The 26,219-nt window shown below is 47.1% G+C and overlaps 1 protein-coding gene across 12 annotated transcripts in view; it reads left to right on the top strand.

The window, feature by feature from the left end:
- Positions 1-4,175: 4,175 nt before the first annotated feature.
- SUSD1 (sushi domain containing 1) overlaps positions 4,176-26,219 on the top strand; it is a 218,253-nt gene continuing 196,209 nt past the window's right edge. For 11 of the 12 annotated variants that reach the window (XR_005835227.1, XR_005835228.1, XR_005835229.1 and 8 more), the window contains exons 1-3: positions 4,176-4,303; positions 16,208-16,315; positions 19,355-19,510. Coding sequence is in view for 9 of the 12 variants with exons in the window: in XM_040631715.1 (XP_040487649.1) it covers positions 4,198-4,303; positions 16,208-16,315; positions 19,355-19,510 (370 nt within the window). In the remaining 3 variants the exon portion in view is untranslated. Of the gene's footprint in view, positions 4,304-11,259; positions 11,410-16,207; positions 16,316-19,354; positions 19,511-26,219 lie in introns of all 12 variants that reach the window. The other variant, XM_040631713.1, reaches the window with a different exon arrangement.

Here is a 26,219-nt window from a genome sequence, read left to right as displayed (position 1 = left end):
AGAACACTTCAGATATTGGTCAGTAATGTCAAGATTTTAGTTGTGATTTAAACATTTTGTCTAACTATACAAAGGCCCTCTGATGAATAAATTACTATAAAAAACTTTTTAAAACATTTTATTTAGTTATTTATTTTGAGAGATCACGCACGCACGCACAAGTAAGCAGTGGGAGGGGCAGAGGGAGAGAGAGAATCTTGAGCAGACTCCACACCCAGTGTGGAGCCCAACTTAGGGCTCGATCTCAGGACCCTGAGATCATGACCTGAGCTGAAATAAAGAGCCAGATCCTCCACTGACTAAGCCACCCAGGTGTCCCTAAAACAATTTTTTTTAGATTTTTTTTTTTTTTTAAAGATTTTATTTATTTATTTGACAGAGAGAGAGACAGCCAGCGAGAGAGGGAACACAAGCAGGGGGAGTGGGAGAGGAAGAAGCAGGCTCTCAGTGGAGGAGCCTGATGTGGGGCTCGATCCCAGAACGCCGGGATCACGCCCTGAGCCGAAGGCAGAAGCGTAACCGCTGTGCCACCCAGGCGCCCCTAAAACAATTTTTTTTAAAAACGAAGTTTAAAATATTTTTTTTAGGGGCATCTGGCTGGCTCAGTCAGTAGAGCATGTGACTCTTGATTTCAGGGTTGTGAGTTCGAGCCCCACATTGAGTATAGAGATTATTTAAAATTAAAATTTTTAGAAAATAAAAAATAAAATGATTTAAAATTTTTTATTTTTTATTTTTTAATTCTAATTATCTATTTACTTATTTATTTATTTTTAGAGAGAGAGAGAGCAAGCACAAGCAGGAGCGGGAGCAGAGGGAGAGAGTGTGAGAATCTTGAACAAGTTCCATGCCCAGCGTGGAGTTCCACATGGGGCTCAGTCTCGTGACCCTGAGATCATGACCTGAGCCAAAATCAAGAGTTGGATGCTTAACGATTGAGCCACCCAGACGGTCCCTAAAATGATTTTTTTTAGAGTGTGGAAATTGACAGGTTTTTTTTTGGAGATCCAGGAAACTGGTATTTGGGTAGCCTGAAGCCTGAAGAAGGAGCTGTTGGTAATAAACAATATGTACACAGATGAGCAAAACAGAATGCTTTGAATTGGTAAGAAGTGTACTTTGTATTTTTTTCAACAGTTCTTACATAGTGGTTCTGAATTAAATTTTAAGATATTATAAAATCTGCACATTAGACTAATATGTACAAATAATAACTTGATGTGTACATATAATTTAACAAATTTTTAAATTGCATATTTTTTTTTCTTTGCTCTACTTCCTGTCTCTTTTGGTAGATGTTTTTTTGTGGAGGACATGTGGCAAATGTAACCTAATTCACTCCTCAAAGCTATCGGTTCATTGATGTCATCCTTTCTTGTTTGAAAGCACTGTTGCATATTTAATTTTGTCTCCCTGTGTGTGTGTGTGTGTGTGTGTGTGTGTATCTTTGGCCATTTTACTGAAAGAGAGAACTTTCAGGGGTTACAATGCCATCTTGAAACCAGAAGTCAAAAGTTTCTGATGGGAAGTCATTGAACTCTAGATATGGACAAAAAGAGGTCTCTCTAAATTGTGTATAAGAAGATGTTGGTGTATTGGCCATGCTCTCTTTCTTAAGTAAAGATTTTCTCAACAATAATCTCACTGCTGCAAATTTAACACTGGTTTAATATTGTTTTAATTCTAGTGACACATACCAACCAGGAGATAATTTTTCATTCTGTGATTCCATGAACTCACCATTGGATAGGAAGTAATTCTTTTTACCAAAAAAAAAAAAAAAAAAAAATTGTTTGAAAGCAACAAAATGAGTCAATAAAAAGAACTGATGAGAGTCACACAATCTAATGTAGACTATGAACGACATGGATTGTGCCAATATACAATTTTCAAAATATTAAAAATGTGATTTATGCAACTATAAAAAGAAAACCTAAGATTTTATTCAACTAATTAATTCATGAGGGACTCAGCAAGATGTTGACTTCAAAGGAGTACTAGTAAGATACCAAGGTTCCCAGGAAAATTTGAAAAATACACTATACATACACATATATTTATCTGTTAGGTGTGATAAGATGAATTTGCTAAATGCAAACCTGGCTGACATCATATAAGACAAAATCTTATTATTAGATTTATCTTATGTTCACCTGGCAGAAATCACTTCTATCTCTACTGGAAAAATTAATTTGCATTGCTACGGACAAGAAATTTTGCACTCTCCATTTTCTGCAAGTAAACTTCTACCCCTACTTAGAGGTGTAAAATAGCCTCATTAATAAAAAGTCCATCAAAGGTGCACAACCCTATAGAATTAGATAATCCCCAGAAGCGTTACAACACCCAGCACCCCACTGAAAAGTAAACTTGCCCATTTCCAAGTTTGGACTATTTTTCCCAATATCACCAATTAAAAAAAATGTGTATACACACACACACATACACAGATGTATTTAAATTTATTTATTTACTCTGCAGGGGACATGGTGGAGAAGAAGTATAGGCTGGCTTAACAATGTCTTAAATGAATGTATTTTTGTTGAAACAATGACATGGTTTCAAAGTTCATGAAGAATTGAGCTTAACAACAACTTTGTCTAAATTATAGAGGATAGACCCCCCGTAACCCCACTGCCCATCTACTACTCCCCAAAGCAGGCTCTTATCTTTGCTGAACAAAAAATAATTAGCAAGAAAGCCTGCTGTAAAAGAGGCGAGGCAGTTTATTTTTAACTACTTCTTTTTAAGGCTGCACAACAAGTTTGGCCCTTATATGGGTGTGTTCATGGGTGGTTAGATTTATGGCAGGCTCATGGTAGAAAGAGAAAGCAAGCGAGGATACGGGTGAAGTAGTGGGGGGCCCTGCTCTTAGACATGCCAAGCTCAAAGCCTTCAAACTGGAACTTATTCTCCCCCGCCCCAGCCTCTCCCTACCCCAACTTGCAAATAGCCCCTTTGGGTCTCTATCTCAGTGACTTCACCACCATCATCCACTGAGCTGCCCCAACTAGACATTCAGGTGACATTTGTAATTTCTCTTTCCTTCTCCTCCACATTCTACTGGTCATAAAATCCAGTGGATTCCACCCAATACCACTCTCGTTTGCCACTTCTCATTGCCAATGCCCTGCTCCTGGACGTGTCCTCTCTTGCCTGGATTACTGCAGCAGCCCCAGGCCGCTCTTCCCGCCTCCCCAGCCCCAGTCCCAATCTCACAGAGCAGACATGGGAGCTTTTCCTAATGAGGTCACTGCTTAAAACCCTGTTACAGCTTCTGAACAACCTCCTTCCCTTGGTTTATGAGGTCGTCCTTATCTCTGCAGCTTAATGCCTCTCTCCAACCATCTGTTGCCACTCTAAGGAGGTCCTCCCCATTTCTAGACTATGCTCTCGAGCTCCTGTCTCTCCGTACAAGCCCTTCTCACTGCTTAGATTCCCCTCCCACTTTTTTTCATTCTCTGGGTCTTAGCTTACTTCCTCAAGAACCCTTCCCAACGCCCCAAGCTGAAAATCCTCGGTGCAGCAGGAAGCTCTGTCAGCTCCTCCCCCAGCACAGCCCTGTCGCCCCGGGCAATCCTGTCACCTGGCGGTCTGTCGTCCTTGGGTGGACTGCACCGTTGGCTTCTTGCCCGACCTTGCTTGGAGCACCAGTCACTTTAGCCCAGTACTCTTTGCCCTCCTCAGATTCCCGCTCCTCTGCCCCTCACCCCCCTTCCTCTGCCACCCGGGGTGCCCCCCCTGAGCCTCAGGGAGGCTCGGATCTCCCATTCGTCTCTCGTGCTTGAAGCACGGCGGACGCTTCGTCCTGGCACGGTCCGGGACTCTAGGGTCAGCTATGTCATTCTGTGTTGGATGTCTGTCCCTATTAGCAGAATGTCCGCGCGAATATGCCGGACCCTGTCGCTCTGCCCGCCGCGTCCTCCGGGCCACCGCGTGCCGGGCGCGCAGCAGGCGCACGAGCGAGTGAGGGGCGCGTAGCGAATGAGCGTCTTGCGGGCGCGCAGGTCACGCGGGGAGGAAGGGCCGGCGCCCCACCACCTCCCCGGGACCCCGCGGCGCCCTCGGCTCCCCAGCGCGGCGCCGGAAGCGGCCGGGCCGGCCCCCTCCCCGCGGCGCCCGCCGCCTTATCTCGGCGCCTCGGGGCCGCGGGAGGAGTCGCGGGCGCGCTGGGAGGGACGCGGCGGCGGCGGCGGCATGGGCCGGGGGCCCCGAGGCGCGGGCCACCCGCCTCGCCGCCTGCTGCCGCTCCTGCTGCTGCTCGGTCTGGCCCGGAGCGCGAGCGGAGCGCCGGGCGCCGACGGTGAGTGCGGGCGGGGGGCGGGCGCGGCACGGGGGCGCCGGCTGGGTGCCCGGCCGGGCCCTCGACGACGCCGGGCGCGCCCGGGACGCTTCCCCGCCTCCGGGCAGGGCCGGCGCGGAGCCCGGGCGTGGAGCGCAGGTGGGGCCCCCTCTGGCCGTTGGGGCTCGGGAAGGCGGGGCGCACAGAGGCAGGACGGGCTCCCCGCCCCCGCCCCGGGCCTCTGGGGTGGGGTGGGGGGGAACCTGTCGTAGGCGGCCTCGCCCTCGGCGCCCGGGACCTGGAGCGAGGCGGGGGTGGGCGCGAGCCGGAGCCCCGGGGGAGAGCCGCGCCAGGCGTGGAAGGGCGTGGAAGGGCGCGGAAGGGCGTTCCGGCTGCGCTGTCACGCTTCCGGCTTGCTGTGGCTTTTGCACGACAAATTCTTGACCCGAAGCAATTTTCTTTCCACCTTTTAATTCTTTTCACCTAAATGAAGAACCAGATGCTAATGTGGTGAGAAGGAAGTTGAAGGAAGATGACAGGAATAAAGCATTCCTTAATCAAGTCATTCATTCAACAGATGGTCCTTGAATCGTTTTCACCGTGCAGGATGTGAGGGCGCTGCGCTGGCCCTCATTGAGCTCATGTTCTGGAGGCGACAGACAAGCAAATCACCCATTTCCAGGCAATTGGAACGCACTGTCACATGTGGTAGGAGTTACACAGTCGACTCAAACATGTAGGGGAGGTGGCATTTACCCACTTACCAAGTTACCCTAATAGAAGACAGAATGCCCTAAGTGCTCAGAGAAGGTGCACGTGGTCAGAGGAGGGCAAGGTTCATTCTAGCTTGGTGAGTCTGGAGGCGTTAGGGATGAGGTGACTCTTGAACTGGGCCCAGAGGTTTGGTAATATTTGGGTATGGGAAGGTGGGGAAAAGGCATCCCAGCTCATGGCAGAGGGCACAGTCAGCTCTCCATAAATATATGCAGAATAAATGGATTGCACCTGGAAGGGACAGTGTGAGGAAGCACACGGAGGTACAAAAGCCTGGGGCCTGTGGTATGTGGGAGGTGGGTGGGAAATGGAGGTGGAGAAGCAGACTGGATTAACCAGAGGGCAGGATGCCTTGGTTGGCAGACCAAGGTATTTCGACTTAGCTGTTCCTGGGTGGTGGGAAGCCACTGGAAGTCATTGCAGGCTTTTGTACGGGCGGGGAGTGATATAAAAAGTGGGTATAAGGAAATCCTCCAGCTTTCTTAGTAAAATCATTCATCCGAAGTAGAAGGGAACTTCCACGTAGGAAGATGGGGGGGGATGGGTTTTGTGGCTCACACTTCTGTTTCCTCAAACTCTTTTGATCTTTGGACTTTTACCATCACTGGTGGGTGTTTCTCTTGATGGCTCAGCCTTCTGGGGTGGCCATTTTTGTACATCAGATATCCTGGTCGGCTTTCTGACTTCCTTCCCTGACTTGGTCTCCCACAGCAGTGTGCGTAAAATCCTGTAGGTGCTCGGGACCTCTTTCAGAACCTGTGTTAAATAAAGCTCTCTAGCCAAGGCAACGGTCCGACATGGGCCCGTTGAATTACTGGGCTAAGAGGGTGGATCGGAGTAACTACCTAAAGGCTACGGGGTGAATTTTGGGAAATGGAAGTCAGGGTTGCCTCGTGGAGCCTCCTCTCCCTATATAGGCATTCTTTCTTCATTTACAACCTTGAAGAATCTGATTTTATTAAGGGCAGGTTTCCTTCCAGTGGACAATGTGGGGAATGCCTGGAGGCTTAGAACCACTGAGGAAGTTGTAAGGGCTGGCCACAAGTTCGGAGGACTGGCCCCGCCGTAAAGATAGCAGGAGAAGGGGATTGAATGCAGATAATAAGGTAGAAATGGAAGAGAAGGACTTAACAATGGGCATTAAGGTGCCAGTGAACAGACGAGAAAGGGGACATGAAGGTTTGGGGACTGGGTGACTTGGATATATGGTTCTGTAGGAGGAAGAAGAAGATTGGGGAAGAAAGAGAAGTCATTTTGGATATCCCGAATTTGAGGTGATGTTAGGGCTTCTGGAGAGGTGAACTCAGTAGGGAGTGAAGACTGTGGACAAGAGGTGTGTGCCAGCAATGGAGACTTGGTGGTCACTTGAAGCCTTGAGGTGGATGAGAGGAAGGAGACCCAGGGCAGACTTTGGGGGAAGACCCATTTTCGGTGGTAGGTGCACATGGTAGAGAAAGAGCAGCGGCCACACAGGTAGGAGGACTGGGCCAGTCGAGTGTCCAGGGAAACCAGCCCAGGCGAGCTGTGGGAGCGGAGACTGAGAGAAAAGCTTTGGATTTGGTGGCTCTGCTCAGGTGAGCCAGGGCTCGCAGGGCAGTGAGGGCGAGAGCCAGATGCAGAGGGTTCTCGTGAGTGCGGAGATGGTGGTTGGCTCTTAAAGACACTCTTTAAAGAAGTTAGAAGCAAAGGGAAGACCCATTCAGCTGGGCTGGCCAGGTCAGAGCAAGTAATTTTTTTCCCCCGGGGTGGTGGTTTTGGTAAAGCAGCCGCAAGCACACCGTAGCGTGAAGGGCATTACTCAGTAGAGACGGAGACATTGCAAATGTAGAAATAAATGAGGTATTTAATGGAGCGTGTCCAAAAGCGAAATTGGTCACCAAGGGGGAAAACTTAGTCTCTGCGAGGGGAGGGGAGGAGAAGAATGGAGAAGAACCGCTCTTCCTTTTGCCCACAGCTGTCTACTTAGGGAGGGCTCTTCATATTTCAAAACCAGCCCAGTTGGCCTCCCTCCTGGGAGGTTGTCGAGTTCCCTGCAGCACCAGCGATACCGTGCCCGTGCCTCTGAACCGTACATGTAGGGGATACTTACACACTAGCACGCATCTGTGTTTGTATGGTACCCTTACTCTACACGCTTGTGCCATATTGCATGTCACACATATTGCATAGTGTCGATGTTTCCTAGACTAAGAGCTTCATGTGAGTTGGGGACTGGGGCTTGGATTAGGAATTCAGTATGAAAGGAAATGAAGACCACCCAAATGGGAACAGGCAAGAGCTCCTTATACAGAGTTTGCTATAGCAGGAGAGTCTTGAGAGCGGCTCAGAGGGGAAGGCTTCCGGTGTGCCCCTGGTCCGAGGCTGTTGGCATCGAGAAGCTGGAGGTGGCTTACTAACAGCAGACAGTCTACGTGATTGGTTAGGGGAGTGTATTTGGTCCGTTTCTCTGATTGGTCCTAAATGGGAAGCGAGGGCAACAATTAGGGAAGCCAGCTGTTAGCGGTTAAGTCCTGACCATTTGGGTCTTACTGCTACGGAGGTTGTGGTTTGGCTTTCTGGACTGATGATGGCTGCCTCATGCATCGTGTGGGTCTGAGTTGTTCTATTTTTATATATGGCCTGGCCATTGTCTATTTGTGTATTCAGTGTCTCGCTGGTAACATGTGCTGAATTACATTGAATTGTTATCAAAGATGTTTCAGGGAGGAGAGAGTGGCGTTGCTGAAGTCAGGTGGCCTGGGTGCGAGGCAAGTGTGAGACACATAGTTGGTAGAGCAGGAGGGTGTTGATGGGTGGGTGGGGTGCCAAGCCCAAGGGAATGGAAGGTTGGGAATGGGCGAGGAGGGGTAGAACCAGTCAGTCCTGTTTCTTAACCTTCTCTGGCATGGCACTGAGTCAGGAGTGGCTGGGGACTTGTTGGCTCAAGACGGGCTGGGTTGGGAAGGCCAGAAGGAGGACAGGCAGAGGCCTTGAGAATCTAGGGGGAGTGATGATGGTGGAGAGGCCTGGGAAGTTGTTCTTGCGGTATGACTGCACATGACATCATCGGGCATGCATTTCATAGGCCTGCTCCTCACTCTGTCATCCTGAGTCAGAGCACATAGTCACTCCTCAGGGTGGGAAAGAGGAGACATGGGGGGCGTGAGTTGTTTTGGAGGGACTTATAGTTGCTGAAAGTGAGGGAGCAGGATTCAAGCTGATGGAGAAGATCGTCCCATGGGTCTGTCTTCCACTGCCGGGGTCTTGGCCCTGGGCGTGTCCTCAGCCTTCTGGTCCAATCCTAAAATTGGTTCCTCCATCTCTGCAGCCCCGGTACCAAGTGGCCTCTTGGCCTTTGCTCTGCAGAGGAGACGGGAAGTTAATTGCATGGATTGAAAACAGTTTTCTGCCTGCTTGAGAATGTGAGTCAGGTGTGAGGGAACGCGTTAGTGGGTGACATCCTGGGCAGGAACTGAGGGCGTGGCCTAAATGAAAGGCTGCTTCACTCAAAGCTTGAAAGCTTTGACATTGGGGCACTTGGTGAAGGTTGGTTCCTGGTCTGGAGGCCACATGTGGGGGGCCCCACTGCAAGGTGGTCTTGGTCAAGCAAGAAAGTGGACACAAGAGGGCAAAAGGAAGCCAACCTTTACTTGTGTAAAATGGTTATTTACTTGTGTAAAATGGTTATCTTACACAAGTAAAGGTTGCAGGTTCTTGACGGAGAATGCCAGTCCTGGGTTGGGGTGGAGAAGAGAAATCTGTGGTGGTTCCCATTGCCCTGCAAGGCTCCTCTTGCCTGAGAGAGTAGAGTGCTCTCTGTCTTGGGGGATTTAAAGCAGAGCCTATGGTTTTGTTTTGTGTGTCAGCGATGGGGAGAGGTGAGAATTCAAGGTTTCTCAGTTTCCTTCCATTTCTGGACTTGATGCAGTAAGAGCAATACAATTTTACATCATGTGGAAGACTGGGTAATGCTTTCTCTTCCTGAGTCCTGAGTTTTAGGCCCCCTTTGCTTATTTCCTCAGGTCATCTGCTCCGTCCCCACACATCTCCACAAGGTTATCCTGGGAGACAGGCTCTCAGGAAGGAAGTGCAGGGCCTTTGTCTGGTCCGACTGTGAATAGCTGGGGATTCGATTACGCTTTAAATGCAAGCACTCCGTTTGTGCTCATAAACCCCCTTCTTCCCCTGGCAGCGGGCAGACCTCTTCATTGTATTGTCAAAGTCCCTGTGCCATTATTTCATTTAAATCGCTGCTTGCATATTAAAATACCAAGCGAAAGTGGCTTGCTCGGGCTGCCAGCCCCCAGACCAGGCTGAGGTAGAGGCCTAGGTGGTGCGTGCAGGGGAGGAGGGCGCGATGAGCAGGCCTGGAAGGGAGAGGACGCTGAGCTTCCAAGGTCTGAGTCAGGTGTTCCCAGAAGGCTGGGAGGATGTGGGGAAGGCAGAGGGGTGATTACGTAAATTAAGGTATTATGGATCCTAGAGTATCGGCCCCATGAACAGGTAGGCATCTGTCTATGCAAAGATACTGCTTTGGGTTTTTGCACTCACGCAGCTCTCCATCACGCTCTTCGTTAGTCTGCCTGGGGCTTGGCTAGCTGTCAGTACCTTCATTCATTCATCAACGGAGTTGCCCAGTGCTTGTTACAATAGCATCTAACATATTCTAATTGCTTTACATATAGGGACTCATTTGTTCCTTATTCCTCACAACGGCCATATAAGGTGGGTTTTATTATCTTCACATTCAGATTTATAGGACACCGAGGCGCAGAGCCCGATCCACGATGGCACAGCTAGCCAGTGGCAGAGCTAGGATCGTATCCCCTTCGTCTTCCTCACCCCTGCTCAGAGCCACCGGCCCCGCCTCTTGCATGACCTGTTTCCAGCCATAATAACACTCTCTGTGGAGAGAGACATAAATATTCATGTAAATTAGCCCTTTGCCTAATGCTTTCGAGCTCATACAGCATTTCTGTTTCTCATTGACTCCTCACAACACGATTCCATCTCGCAGATTAAAACGGGAGGATGGGCAGGTTAACTTGCCTAAGATCACTGAACAGGGGAGCAAGAGAGAGAAGTCTCCCGGCCCCGGTGCGTACCAAAACCTGTCTCGCCCTCTCACCGTTGGCTGTGGTTTTAGCTGGCTTAGTTGATACAGAGTGCTGAAGGGAAGTGGGTCTAGGTGGTCCTCGCTGGGGTACAATAATAGAGACAAAGAGTGCTTAGCCTCTTTTGTCCATCTAGACTCTGGAATGCTCACTGTCCTGTTTCTCTGCCAGTAATTCCAGGTACCCCTAGGCCAGGGTGGTGACCCTCTGCAATAGTTCTCTCAGTCACCACAGGGCAGCCAGCTCTCTGGTCTCCTGAGCAGAGGGCTGATGACAAAATTAGGTCCTCCTTGACACGGCCGTGAAGATGCCCCCCTCCCCCCACTTCCCCTCAGGTTCTGTAGCAAAGGCACGGTGATCTTTCTATTGGCCTGGAGAATTTCCATTCCTTGGGTTATTATCTCTGTCACCTTGGTCCAGCTGAGCTCTGCATCGGTCCAGACTCGGTGAAAAACGTCTTCCAGTGTTGCCTTGTCTTTCCCCAGGGTTCTGACCCACGTTCTTGAGGTTGAACTAGACTTGCAGTGCCACTAGTAGTGTGGTCCGCCTGGGAGTGTCTTAGAAATGCAGATTCTCAGGCCTCACCCCACACCTACCGAATCAGCAACTCTGGGGATTCTGTTTTAACAAGCTCTCCAGGTGGGGTGACCAGCTGTCTTGGTTTGCCCCGAAATGAGGGGTTTTCTGGGTCACAGGACGTTTGTTAAAACCAGGACGAAGTGGTCGCCCTATTTCTAGGTGATTCTTCACTAAGCTAGGGGCTGGTGAATGGTGGAAACTGTTGTGTGGTTAGAAGCGACCCTCCCCGCCATGTCTTTTCTTGGATTAGGATTGTGCTTCCTGTCCCTTTCCTGAGGCTACTTAGTCCCTCAAGCAGTTAGAACTCAGAAGCTGCCATATAGGCCCTGCAGACTAGGTTAATGATGGCTGACTAAGAAGCTTTAGTTGAGGCCCTTCTTCCTCGGAAACTGCTTTCCCTCCTGCAGGTGGGCTGAGAAGCCTTTGGTAGCCTTGTTGTCTTTTTTGCCGGTATGGGGAACGGACATATATTGATCCGAACACGCCAAATACTGTCCTGCTGGGGTTACACTTTTTTTGTCATTAAAACAGGTACCCAAAGGATGAAGTGTCTGCCAATTAGGGGGCCAGGACTACGGAGGCCACTTAACCCCTGCTGCTCAAAATATGGTCCCCCTGGGAGCTTGTAAGAAATGCAAAGTGCAGGGCCCCACCCTGAATCAGAGCCTGCCCTATCCCCAGGTGATTTGAATGCCCTTTAAATTTTTTTTTTTTTTAAAGATTTATGTATTTATCTTAGAGAGACAGAGAGACAAGCAGCCTCCCTGCTGAGTGCGGGGCTCGATGAGGGGCTCAATCCCAGGACCCTGAGATCATGACCCTGAGATCATGACCTGAGCCACCCAGGTGCCCCTGAATGCCCTTTAAAATTTGAGAAGCCCAAAGCCCTTGTTTTATAGATGAAAAAACCGGGATCCAGAGAGGTTCTGTGATTTGTTAAAGGTCATTCAGTGAGTTAGACTCAGCTGGATTTAGGATCCGGTTCGGATACTCCGCTCCGGTGCTTGCTTCCCCCTCTATCTGTCTGCCTTCTTACAAGGCCTTGTTTTGTTTGGTTCTGATTATTGAATGAACTTCAACTTAATTCAGTTTATTTAAAAACTTTACATTTTGTCCTTCACTAATTCAGACTGGACTTCCGTTAATTTATCTGAGTGGGTGGCACTACTTTATTTCTTATTTTTGTGCGTGTGTTTATCAGATTCACTCAACAGTTGAATGAAATAATCCTTTTTTTCCATCTGAGGTAAGTTTCTGGAACTGGATGTATATAAATGCTGCCATCTTTATAAAGACCAATATTCCATATAAGAAAAAAAATCAGGGGCGCCTGGGTGGCACAGCCGTTAAGCGTCTGCCTTCGGCTCAGGGCGTGATCCTGGCGTTATGGGATCGAGCCCCACATCAGGCTCCTCTGCCATGAGCCTGCGTCTTCCTCTCCCACTCCCCCTGCTTGTGTTCCCTCTCTCGCTGGCTGTCTCTATCTCTGTCGAATAAATAAATAAATAATCTTAAAAAAAAAAAGAAAAAAAAGGAAAAAAATCAAACATGTTACCATTTTGTTGTCGATGATTTCATAAATTCGGTACTTATTTTTGGTTACTGCACTATACGTACACACCGGGGAGTGTGTTCGTCATTCTATGGCTGATGACACTGAATTTATGGACTTGACCCAGGATCCGTTATTTAAAAGGTATTTCCAGGATTTTGGTTACACGTGATTATGAACTGACAGTGTCCTACGGCACCATTTAAAAATGTTATGTGTTAAAGTGTTGAAATGGTTACATGTATTGACTCCACGTGGATGGACATTGAGGTAGGGAGACCCATTCTCACTTCAGCTCTGCCTGTCGCGCCTATAATCAGGGGCCTCTCTGATCCATTTCCTCCAAGTTGCAAATTCCATCTTACACCAGGGTTAGCGAGGGGAGCGGGGTATCCGCCTTCTCCTTGTCCATATTTGCACCTGGTTCCTTGAACTTTGAGTCCCAACCCTGACACCTGCCTTCTGAAGCACTCAGTGGCCCCAATTCCTGAGCCTTTGGGGTGGCTTTTTGTTCTTCCTCTCCAGCCATTCCCGGATGGCCATCTCTTCCATCTTCGGAACTATTATTGACAACCTCATCTGCTATCATCTTGTCCGCCAGGGTTTATACCTTTCTGGTCCTTGACGTCACTGGGGGAGGGGGAGCTTTGAGAGTGTGCTAAACCTGCAATGTTTAACTGCAAGTCTTTCATCTGTAATAAAAAACCTTTTATGTATTTTTTTCTTACAGGCTCTTTCGTATTCCTAATGTTGTGTATTGGTACGTGCTCTTTGTTCCTCTCACCAATCCCACTTGAGTCACGACTACTGGTCTTTATGATGTACTGACTTTGGGGAAACTTTTTTTTTCTTCAGTGAATTTGAATGTATTTTCTAATACTTTTCTTCTAATAGAGGGGTTTTTTGGGGGGGAGGTTAGGGGTCAGGAATTAGTAAATTTTCTTTATTTTTTTTTAAGATTTTATTTATCTGAGAGAGAGAACACAAGAGAGAGAGCAAGCATGAGTGGGGGGGAGGGGCAGAGGGAGAGGGAGAAGCAGACTCCCTGCTGAGCAGGGATCCTGACCTGGGACTCGATCCCAGGACCCTGGGATCATGACTTGAGCCAAAGGCAGATGCCTAACCTACTGAGCCACCCAGGCACCCCCTTTTAGGAATTTTTTCCCCCCAAAATTTCTTGCATTAAAATTCTAAGGCTTCCCTCCACCCTTGGGCTGCCTGCTTTTCTTTCTCTCTTTTAAAGTGCAAAAACATGAAAAACTCACATTTTCTGGAGTAGATACATTTTTATATCTAGTATTAAACATTTCAATTTAAAAAATATTAAGTAATCTCCACTTCCAACGTGGGGCTCAAACTCACAACCCTGAGATCAAGAGTCACACACTCTACTGACTGAGCCAGCCAGGTGCCCCTAAACATTTCAATTTTGCTATCCTCTTTGTCCTAAGAATTATTTAGGAGAGTGGTCTGTAGTCTTATAAGTTTCTTTTGGGGATGCTAGTCTTATGTTTTATTTTGTAGTCTTATTACATTATTACATGGTAGTCATATAGTATGACTTCTACAGTTTCTTTTTTTTTTTTTTTACACTTTGTTGCATTTTTTTTAATGCTCTGGGATATAATAAATTTTGTAAATATTCTATGGTTAATTTAGTATTACTTAGGGATAAGCAATGGTTTATCTCATTTCTGTGTTATGTTTGTTTTAAAAGAAAAAGCAGAGGGTGCCTGGGTGGCTCAGTCGGTTAAGCATCTGCCTTCGGCTCAGGTCATGATCCCAGGGTCCTGCGTCAGGCTCCCTGCTCAGCGGGAAGCCTGCTTCTCCCTCTCCCTGATCCCCCCTCCACTCATACTCTCTCAATATCTCTCTCTCTCAAATAAATACGTACATACATAAAATCTTAAAAAAAAAAAAAAAGGAAAAAGTATGGTCAACAATCAGTATAGATCCTCCTGAACTTACCGTTGGGTTACATCATAATTTGGAAATCTCATAAGTTGAAAATGCATTTAATACTCCTAACCTGTCGAACGTTATAGCTTAGTCTAGCCTACCATAAATGTGCACAAAACCCTTATGTTCACCTACAGTTGGGCAAAATCACCTGACACCCAGCCTATTTTATAATAAAGTGTGGACTGTCCCATGTAAGGTATTGAATACTGTCCTGAAAGTGACAAGCGGAATGGTCGTGTGGGTGCAGAACGTTTGTGAGTTTATCGGTTGTTTGCCCCTGAGATCGCGTGGCTGGCTGGTGCTGGAGCTGACTGGCACTGCCCAGCATCACACCGCATAGCCCTAGCCTGGGCAAAGGTCAACATTCAAAATTTGAAGTATGCTTTCTACTGAATGTGTATCACTTTTGCACTGTTGTGAAGTCAAAAGATTGTCAGTCGAACCCTTGTAAGTACTTGGAAATCTCCCCGTCTCAGCCGTCTAGAGCAACCCGAGGGCTGAGCCTTTATTAGCTGGGTAGTCGTGGGGCCGAGGCTAAGATGGAATTCTGGCGCTGAAAGACCCTCCTGCCGAGGGCCACTCCTGAAATTACAGACACTGAGAGGACAACGCGAGAGCCCTCATAGCCTCAGGCAGACATCCTTGTTTGACCTTGGGCCATCTATCAGTCACCCCTGGTAGGTTTTCGTGTGTTAGCCTCACACATTTTGCTGCCTGTCCAAGTAATTGGGATCTGGTCACCCAGCTGGGACTGGCTGTTCATGTCACTGACATTTTAAACTCATTCACTTTTTCCCTAAAAGAAACACAGATAGGGTAATAGATGAGTTCTTCTCCCTTCCACTTGCTTTTTGAGTTGTGGGAAGTCAGATTGCAAGTTCCTTTATCCAGTTGGTCAGTAAAAGTATCTTGAATGTTCATACTGTGCCATGATGATATATGGGCAAATGACATAATCCCCGTCCTGGGGGGGAAGCTCTTTCACAATCCGCAGCTTGGAAGACAGAGCTGGAACAGTATATACTGACAAATTAACATGGTTGACGTGGGAATGTGCAAGTGTTAGTGGAGCCCAGAGGAATTTAATTTTCCACAAGAATGGAGGAATGGGGACGATACCAGGGAGAATGTGATGTTTAAGGTGAGTCTTAAAGTAGGAATGGGTGCTAGGTGGACAGAGAAGGAGGGATACGCATTCTTCTTGAAGGGAACATCATGACCATGGCATGAAGTAGGACAGGGGACAACATGTGTGGCAAAGAGTAGTCAGCCTCCTGCCTAGAGAATATCGTGTGTGGTTTGGGTTTGGGAAGAGTGAGGCTTAGAAGGGTTAGCGTAGGGTGGGACTGTTAAGAGCTTTGATTGCCAGGTAGAAGTATTTGCACTTTACTCTGTGGGCAATGAGTAGCCATTGCAGGTTTTTAAGGATGGGATCAGATCTACCTTTTATAATTCTTTTTTTTAAAAAAAATTTTCTTTTTCTTTTCTTTTCCTTCTTTTTTTTTTTTAAATTATGTTCAATTAGCCAGCATATGGGACATCATTAGTTTCTGATGTGGTGTTCAATGATTCATTAGTTGCCTATAACACCCAGTGCTCATCACCACATGTGCCATCCTTAATCTCCATCCCCCAGTTACCCCATCCCCGCAGCTCCCTCCCTTCTGTAACCTGCAGTTTGGTTCCTGGAGTCCAGAGTCCTTCATGGTTCGTCTCGTCCTCTGATTTCTTCCCCTTCAGTCTTCCCTCCCTTCCCCTGTGGCCCTCCGCGCTATTCCTTCTGTTCCACATATGAGTGAAACCAGACGATAATTGTCTTTCTCTGCTTGACTTCACCTTTCATAATTCTGCTATTCAGATTTTGGCTCTCCACTGTACATGTCCACTCCCCAAAATGTGACTTGTATAGAGGAGGTGATTACATTTTTCTTTGCCTGTAACCTATGATTTATGATTCTGGTTTAGATGTCTGTGTCACTTGCCATGAACACGCTACCTGCAAGCAAACAGAAGGGGTGAAGATGTGTATTTGCAAATACGGATTTGTGGGCAACGGGAGGACTTACTGTATTGGTAAGTTCTGGACCTTGGGTGAAGTTGAAAAGTTGAATCAAGGAACGAGATTCTCTAGGGTTAAAGAGCCAGTGTCCTTGTGGGGAACACACTGTTTTGTTCACACGTTTTTATTACAAGAAGCTTTGTCCGTTATAATATGTCTTTGTTCTACTGTTTGGATGTAGCCTTTCCGTGGCGTTTCCAAGGAGGTACCTTTCGTGTCAGAGGGTCATTGAACTGGAATCTCTGGAAACCCTCTGACCCAACACAAATTTGAAATCTGTTTCAAGTCTTGAGTTTAACTTAAGAACTCGAATGAATATTGCCTTCCTTAGTTTCTCCTGGTGGTTTTGGTGTAAAATGATTTGTATTAGTACCCTGAGGAAAAACAAAACACGATTGCCTGTTGGACTTTCTTGGCTAATTGGTGAAATACTGTGACTTTGAGTCTTACGTCTACCAGACCCCGTCCTCCAAATTTTTTGTAGTTGTAGCCTTTTGGGGTCTCGGGTGGCTTAAAAGAATACAAAGACCTTTAGGAAGTATCTGAGGTTATTTTTTGGCTTCGTGGCCTCCTCCGTGCCATGAGAGTCAGGCCGTATCCAGGTTCAAGCCCGACTCAGAGAGAGGGAGACTCTCACGGCACATTTAATAATAGTGGATGTTATGAGAATCACAGTGTTCTCCCAGCAACCTTGTTATGTGCAGTACAAATATTGACAGTTTGCTCTGTGGTTGTGAACTGACAGTGTATACAACCTTGTGATCTATCTTTGGGTCTTTCCTTCCTAAAGAAAAATAACAATTCCGAGTTCCAAAAGTCCTATTCTACTTCCCAGATAGAAGCTTTCACAGTCACACACCGTCGCCCGTTCCCACGGGCTGGATTTGTGCCACCTTTGACCCTCTCTCTGTAGGATTCTGCCCAGGAGAACTGTGGCTGCCCCGCAGTCTGAGGTTCCTGGGGCATTTGTCCCACCCCTCTCCTCCCACGGCTTGCTAGCAGGGGCTTGGAAGTGAGGTCGGCATTGAGCGCGGACAAGTCTTGTCTGAATGCAGCCCCCTCCTGTGGAAGCTCACCACGCTCTTGATTGCTCTTTGACTCCTGCATAGAAACTTCTCTTAATGGGAAGAAGGGATTTATTAATGTATGTGGACTTGTTCTCAGACACTGGGCCCTGTGTACACCAGTACGTGGCCTGCTGAGACCACACCACAGGTCACAGGTGACATGACCTGTGTGCCCTGCATGCTGTAATGTGGTCTGCAGTCAGGGGACCTCAGAAATGTAGAATTCTCTACAAACCCATTGTCCCTTCTGGTGAAGTCTGCAGGGGAGACCTGTCTCAGAAACAGTAGTCAAGGACAGGAACGTGCCATTTTATGGGTGGCTGGACTTGTGTCCAAAAGCCCTGGGCAGTGCTTATAAGTTGGGGCGGGACACTTGGCCAGGCTGTGGCTTAAGGGTTGTTGCTCTCAGTTCTCATGCAGATCTCACCATAGACAGTGTTAACGATGAACTGTGTTCCGTGTTCAGTTACATTTCCAGAAAGATAACACCTGTAAGGAAAATGGGAGGGGGGAGGGGAAAGAAACACCACATTTTCAGAAGGGTACTTTTGAGTGGGCAGGAATCGAGGGCAATGGTGAGAGGCGAACCAATGCTATAGTAAATGGTTCTAAATATACTAAATAATAATCAGAAAAACTTCAGTTCATAAATTGATGACCCTGCCCCCCCAACCCAAACCAAACCAAACCCAAACAAAACAACCAGTAGGAGAGATCAGCCCTGAAAGACTGCATAAGAAAAATTGGTCACAGGAATTCTGATGGTAGAGGCCAGGGCGGCGTCAGCAAAGGCTGTCCTGCAGGCCAAATTTGGCCGCTGCCTGTTTTTGTAAATAGAGTTTTATTAGAACACAATGTCGCTTATTTGTTTCCTTATGGTCTGTGGCTGCTTTGTGCTCCAAAAGCATGGGTGAGCACCTGCCACCGGAGACCGATGAGTGGCCCTTCTCAGAAAAGGTTTGCCGAGCCCTGAGCTACAGGACAGAGACAGGAGGGGGACATACTTTCATTTGACATCTGTGTCAAATGACTGAATTCAAAATACTCAGGGCGGGCTTCTGCGGACTCATCAAGCACCCTATACGTCAACGTCTTCTCACTGGGTGACTAATGATATTCACATGGGTCATTGACGATTAGCAGGAGCTGTTCCTGCCACAGTATTAGCTCTGCTCCCGGATGAGGCTTAAGCACTAATTCCATTGTGTTTCCTGGTAACCCAGAAGTAACAAATTTTCCAGTTAATCACGGGATGCAAAATCGTCCTCCTCTGCCTTTCATGAAAAAAGCAAAAGAGCGTGGCTGGCTGAGCTGGAAAAATGGGATGCTGCTGGATTTGTTTCTTTCACAAGATCTTTTTGAGTCTGGAGAAATTGAAAAAGAATCTCAATCCGCAGCTTGGAAGACAGAGCTGGAACAGTATATGATGACAAATTAACACGGTCGATGTGGAATGTGCAATCCCCTTCTCCCAATCTTCAAATAAGATGAATGCTCAGATTGAGATGTTGGCTTTCTCTTGTGTGTGTGTGTGTGTGTGTGTGTGTGTGTGTATGTATGTTTAAGATTTTATTTATTTATTTTAGAGCGTGAGTGTGCAGGGTCGGGGGCCGGTTAGGGGAGCGTGGAGGGAGAGAGAAACTTTAGCAGACTCCATGCTCAGCGCAGAGCCCAACAGTGGGCTCCATCTCATGACCTTGAGATCATAATCATGACCCTGAGCCAAAATCAAGAGTTGGCCACTTAACCAACTGAGCCCCCCAGGCGCCTCTCTCTTGTGGTTTTATATACACCTAGCGCACAACTACAAGGGACCCATGTGCTGCGAGAAGCATCGTGAAAAGAAAAGAGGCTGCGGAAATAGACCCTTGAGATGTTGTCACGGAATAGCAACTCCCGAGTCTGTAGCACAGGCGAACGGCCTGGGTCGTGGAACATGGTATGGATTGATAGCCCTTTCTGTGCATTGTCTCAATGTATCAACAGATAAAAATGAGTGCCAGTTTGGAGCGACCACAGTCTGCGGAAACCACACATCTTGCCACAACACGCTCGGAGGCTTCTACTGTGTTTGTCTAGAAGGATATCAGGCCACAAACAACAACGAAACGTTCATTCCCAATGATGGCACCTTTTGCACAGGTACTCGAGGGGGGGCTGCCGTGATGGCAGGACTGTGTCTGGCGAGCGGAGGAGGGAGAGGACAGGGCCGGGACAGGGTGTGATTTCAGGGAAGGACTCTCCCTTGAGAAGGTCCATGAGGGACATTTGGGACATGGACTGAACATTAGTTAGTGTTAGGAAACTATTGTTAGTGTTGTTAGCTGGCATCACGGCCTCGTGACCCTGGGGATGATATTCTCATTTTGGGAGATGCCCAAGTATCTGGGGGTGTTCTGAGGTATCTAGTGTTATTACGATCCCTAAGGGATCTTCAATGACAAAGTGTGAGCAGTTGTTCCGTCTTGGGGGGTGGGTCTATGGGAGTTCACGGGAATACTCTCTCTCTTGTTCTGTGCATTTGAACATTTTTATATCAAACAAGGAGGGGCTCTCAGAGATGGTGTACCATCTGCAGGTTTCTGTAACCCCAGCTGGGTGTTCTTGGGGTGACTCTGGCACTCCCCGCGGTGCCCACTGCCCACTAAGGGCCCCGGGGGTGGGCATGGTGATGTTGGCTTCCGGGAGCTCAGTGTGGTGCCCTGTTGGAGATGGGGCTCGCCTCAGAGGAATCCGCAGGGCAAGGAGGGCAATGTTTTGGATCTCAGTAGCTCTGAAGCTTCGGGCACAGGTTGGTTGAATACAATGGGTGGGCAAAATCCTAATTTTCCGCGGGTCCTGGAACTCTTGGCTGAACTCTGTTTTACAGCATGTCATGACATTATAGCTCTTTGGTTTTCTAAGAAAATCTAGGAACAGTAAGGAAGAGGAAAGGCAGGAAAAGACTCCCGGTTCTGTGATGGTTTTGCATAGACTTAATGAGTCTGCTTAAAAGCTTTGTGATATTTAAAGGTTTTCGGGGAAAAGGAAGGGAGGGGAGAACATGTTTTTTCTCCTTACCCACCGGGAAGCACAGACTCTAACGCTCTGATTCATTCTCCCTCTTGACCTGTACCAAGCAAGGTAAAAATCCCTCACGGGGTCCATTTGATTTATTCTTGGCATGAAGGAACTGCATTCCCTCAGAGAAAACAGTCTACGATACACTGTTGTTTTCGGTAGCAAATGGCTCGTTGTAAGGCTGCAGAAGGGCACAGCTGCAGAATTCAATTAGATGCGTTAAAAAAACAACATACCAATTTTTAAAAATGTTTTTAATTTAAATTCTATTAAATAGTGTATATATATATGTATAGTACAGTACATCATTGGTTTCTGATATAGTGTTCAGTGATTCATCAGTTCAGTATAACACCCAGTGCTCATCCCATCACGTGCCCATTTTTAAAAAAAACCTGACAAGATGATGATGATAGGGTGTTCGGTTCATTCAAGGCACATTTCTCATGTACCTCCCATGTGCCGAGGACGTGCCAACGGGAGGTGTTTTCAAACAGCTAATTTCAGTGTAAAGTGTTACTCACAGGTAAGCAAAGGGCACTTAGGGAATCTGGAATCCATGGGGGCTCTTATTTTGCAAGTTGGGAAGGGACCAGGGAACTTTCTGGAGGACATGATACCCGAAATTGTGTTTTCAAGGCTGTGGGAGTTTGCTGGGGAAAAACTTACATTAATGTATCTATTGCTCGAGTTCCAAGGATGCACTGACTTAACAAAAATACAAAAGAGGAGAGAAGAAGAAGGAGGAGAAGAAGAAAGAAATACTTTATGCAAAGGCCAAATCGATGTCAGCCTAGTAAGAACCAGTCTTCCCAGAACAAAATCCTGATCTCGGCTCGGCTTCTCTTTCTTCTTCTTGTTGTAATTATTTAATGACCTTTTTCTTTCTTTCTTTTTTTTTTAAATGCGATATAATTCACATACCATCAGATTCACCCTGTTAAGGTATACAATTCAGTGGTTTGTAGTATATTCATAAAGTTGTGCAACAGATCGTGGACGATCTCATTTCAGAATACCTCCGTCACTTCAAAAGAAGCCCCGTATCTGTGGGCAGTCATTCTCATGACCTCTCCTTTTGAGGTCTCCGGTTATCACTCTGTAAAAGCTGATGGGTGACTTTTCTCGCTGATACCGAGTGTCTCTTAGCATCACAGTTGCCACAGAAACATCAGTGGACTCCAGCGGGGGCAGAGGCTTCACACGTTTTGGGGGTAGCAGCAGTTATGCAGTGTTTGTCTTGAACCACGGGATATGAATCCTGGTTCCCCAGTTCCAAGAACTCCTGTGACCGGGTGTTGGTTGTACTTTGCAGAGTCCAGGCCAGATTCAAGAACTGGGTGCAAGTGGGTGTCTTTGGATGTCACCAATGAGAGATGATGACAGAATTGCAAGGGTTCTAGTTCCGGGCAGCTTGCAGATGTCCTGGCCCCCAGGCCTGCCCCCAGACAAGTTCTGGGGCTCCTGGAAGCTTGGCAGAGGGAGAAGCTCTGTGGCGTTTCCAGTGTGAGGGGGGTGGGAGAGAGATGAAACTGATGTGGAAGCAGGCCTGGGGCTGTCCTGTCCCTACCAGCGTGAGTCCAACGACGCATGGCCCTGCCACGTCCGCTGAAAACTGCAAAATGCCTTTTCTGCGCCTTTCAGTTTCCAAGTCTTGGGGATCCATCTCCACTCTGACGGCAGCTGCAGCCTTCTTTTTCATCAGCTCATTTCCTCCAGTATCAAGGCCCTGATGCCATTTCTTCTGGAGAAAAGTAACAGCATTTCAGCCTTGACTAGGAAATGGGGAAAAGGGAAGGAAAAAAAAAGAACTTAGAGGGAGTGAATGCCTTGCCCATCATCAGTTTCTGGAACCTTCTGCTCGGAGCCTGTATCCCATAGGTCTCTCTGTGGGAAAGTAAACACCGTCATTCCTAGATGTAAATCCCTACCCCTGCCAAGACCAGTCTGTTGGTTTCTCTCCCAGGTTGGGAGCCTGTTTTCCATGGGAGCCTTTGCTCACAAGCTTCTCAGCTGTCCAGTTGTTTCAGGTCCTGGAGCAGCCGGCTCTGGGCTCAGACACAAATGTGTGGTCCCGCTGGGCTTCTGCTGGCCCTGTGTGGGGTATTGCTCAATTGACTTGCAGCTGTCCCGAGGTTTCTCCCAGTGCTCTCTCCAAATGCGATTTTGCTCCCCAAATCCTAATCCTTTGTTTTAGCTGGGTTTTATTCCAAAAGTGGCATGTTTTACTACTCTGAATGAAGGAAGACACAAGGAAAGATAAACCTAAGGAAGAGCGTACTAGGGAGTTCTTGCTACACTCAGCAGTGCGCTGCTCATACCAGGGGCTTCTTGACTGTTTTCCCTGCGGAATACCCTGGACTCCTGCGTAGTTAGGCCTCTAATGGCGGTGGGTGATGGCTTCAGACCCGCGCTACTGCTCCAGCTCCTAGGAAGGACAGAGAAGCCAAAGATTCTGAATCAGAAGATGGTTAAACCAAAGCACCCTTCCCTTAAATGCCAGAGGCCTTGACTGAGGCACCGTTGCTTCTCTTTGGGAGTGAAGGGACATGCCTGAGCTCCCCCCACAGGTGAACAGCTCCCACACTTGACTCTTGCCTCTTGCTTCCTCAGGCCCCAGGATATGGGTATCCCAGGTTCCTTCCCAAGGCCTTGTGGAGTGTAGTAAAATATGTACCCATGGTTCTCTTTTGCTCCACTAATTTAAAGTTTTGGGAGGAGTAATTGGGCAGGAGCTTTGAAGCATTTATAAAGTAGGCAAACTACCAATACTGGAAAGATTGTGAAGGAAATCGGTAGCCCTTTGAGTTCAGGCTCTGTGCTCATGACCAGTGCCTCTCTGAGCATGACCTTGGAAATGGTTCTCCATTCATTCAGCTATTGCTTTAACAAAAGTTATGTGTCCAGGATGGAGCTGTTACCCTAGGCTAGAGCTCAGGGATAGAGTAAAAGCGAACGGGTCATTTAGTCCTGATTGTGATGATCCGTGATTGTTCTTCCTGAAACAAGACAGAAGAATAAGCCAATATGTGTTTCCCCATAAGGAGTAGAGTTTTGTTTTTTCCATTTATGAAAAAAAACCACATACTCATGTAGAGTGGTTAAGCAGTTATGCAAAAGCATAAAGGAGAAAGAAAAAAAAATCACCTAATATTAACTCAGAGGCAACAGTTCTTAGTATTTTGGTGAAGCTTTTTTTTTTTTTTTTTTAAGGGGGGGGGGGGGGGGGTAGAGAGAGAGGGAGGGAGAGATTCCCAAGCAGCCTCCACACCCAGCCAGAGCCCGATGTGGGGCTTGATCTCACAACCCTGAGATCATGACCTGCGCTGAGATCAACACTTAACCGACTGAGCCACCTAAGCACCCGGTTCATCTCTTTTAAGATGCCTCTGTGTATCTGCACTGCAGTCATTCTTTTATTTATTTATTTATATTTATTGGCATTTAAAGATTTTATTTATTTTAGATAGAGAGAGGGAGCAAAGGGGCAGAGGGGGAGGGAAAAGGACAAGCAGACTCCACGCTGAACATGGAGCCTGACGTGGGGCTCGATCCTACGACTCTGAGATCACGACCTGAGCCAAGACCAAGAGTCAGACCCTCAACCAGCTGAGCCTCCCAGGTGCCCCTGCAATCATAATTTTAGATTAATAACATGTATACATATGTTGTTCCACAATGTGGTACTTATTTCTCTAGCACATGATACTGTTTTCTCCATATGTAACTCCATGAAGAGAAGACAGAATTTATTTTAGTCACAACACATGATCTTTCCATTTCCATAAAAATAAATATAGGGGGCACCTGGCTGGCTCAGTTGGTAGGACATGTGACTCTTGATCTCAGGGTTGTGAGTTCGAGTCTCATGTTGGGTGTAGAAATTACTTAAAAATAAAATCTTAAAGGGGCACCTGGGTGGCTCAGTTGTCAGTTAAGTGTCCAACTCTTGGTTTTGGCTCAGGTCATGATCTCCTGGGTTGTGAGTTCGAACCCTGGGTTGGGCTCCATGCTCAGTGGGGAGTCTGCTTGAAGATTCTCTCCCTCTGCCCCTCCCCCCACATACTCTCTCTCAAATAAATAAGTAAATAAATATTTTTAAAAAAAGATCAGTACTTTTAAAATATAAGTCATAAAACTTTAAAGTTAATATAGAAATAGACATATAATACCTTATATGTTAACTATGCAGAATTTATTACATTTCTGTATTGTGTTACTTAACTGAATACTTTTTTCCCTCTCATGGTTGTTCTCCTGTTTTTTTGTTTTCTTTTGTATTTTTGTGGGTGTTTTTGTTTTGTTTCTTTGGCTATCATAAGAAATGCTATAATGAACATCCTTGTACCTACATCCTTACAGATAATTATTCCTTGTTATAAATTCTGGAAAATAATTTCTGTGTCAGAGGTATACCTACACATTGTTACTTCTTGGTGCATCATGCCGGACTGTCTTCCAAAAAGTTCACACCAGTATTCCCTCTCACTAATCATTTCACGAAGGTCTTCGTTTCTTCACATCTTCGCCAACACCAGACATCAGCGATGAGTGATGTGGATTTACAATCTTGATTGTAAACGGGCGTGTGTGTCCCTCCAAACGCGGCTTCTTACGACGCAGGCTTCTTAGCCGAACTTGGCATTTGAGGAGGCAAGACGGCAGGAAAAAGCCGTAACGTTACTTTCTAAGATGTGAGGAAGTAATTTTGGTCTCACCTGCACGGAGTGGGAAAGAACTGGTAATTAGTTGGCTTCAGGGAGAAGAACAGGCTGTGAGCGCATTTTCGTGAATGTGTCACTGCACTTTTGTCACTGAGTCCTTTCTGAGTCTTCAGATCGTAAAGGCTTCTCCAGGCAAGAGCTTGTGTGTCTTGGGGCGTTCGGACATCTGCCTCTCTGGCACGCCCGCCACAGCTACGCCCTTGCCTCTTTGACACTCCTGTTCTCGCTAAGGGTTCTCCAGATGGACTTTTGAATTCTGTCCAAAAGCATTCAGATCCAGGGCGACAAGCCATGGGGCCACTCCCCAGACCGCAGCCAAGAAACCCATGAGCGTGTGTGAGTGTGTGTGTGTGTGGGGGGGGGCATTGCTCATGGTCACACTGAGGGTTAGGTGCAGGCTCGGAAGGAGTGGCTTGTGCTCCAGGGAGAGCTGAGTCAGTAGAAAGGCAAGGCCCATTCATGTATTAGCCAACATGGATTGAGGACCTAATTAGCTTCATTTTACAAAAGTGGTTTAGAAAGGTTAAGGAACAGACTTGAGTACATCTAATATGTAGCAGAATCAGTTCTCAAACCTGGGTCTGTTTGACTTTCAAACCCAGGCTATTAGATGAAAGGAGTAAATATAGAACACCAGGGCCCTGGGACCAGGTCAGCGTGTCCTGCTCGGTTTTGCTACTTTCTGGCAAGGAATTGTTCTGGCTGTGGATAAGGTTAAATCGTCCGGTATATACAATGGGGCAAGGGAAAATTTCCCCCTTGATTAGTTAGGTTATGTTCCTAAGTTTGCTCAGTTGCTCGGAACGTTTTCCCTTCCCAAGCAGACACGTTACCACCTTGGAGGCCCCATGGAATCCACCACATGGAGAAGTTATTCTAATGAGCTTACATGTTTACCCAGCCAAGATTCTAGAACAGGCTAGAAAAGGAACAGTTTATGAACATTAAGAGGTAGCAGGGCATTAAAAGTCAGAATCATGTCACTGATCTCAGGGAGAGATGGAAGCAAGACATAGGGAGCCCGATGTGGGGCTTGGCAGACTAGGGCATTAAAAGTCAGAATCATG

The sequence above is a fragment of the Ursus maritimus genome, unplaced genomic scaffold (assembly GCF_017311325.1).
Source record: "Ursus maritimus isolate PB19 unplaced genomic scaffold, ASM1731132v1 scaffold_17, whole genome shotgun sequence".
NCBI lineage: Eukaryota > Metazoa > Chordata > Mammalia > Carnivora > Ursidae > Ursus > Ursus maritimus.
The sequence above is the reverse complement of the archived record's forward strand: the minus strand, read 5'-3'. Positions and strand labels throughout refer to the sequence as shown.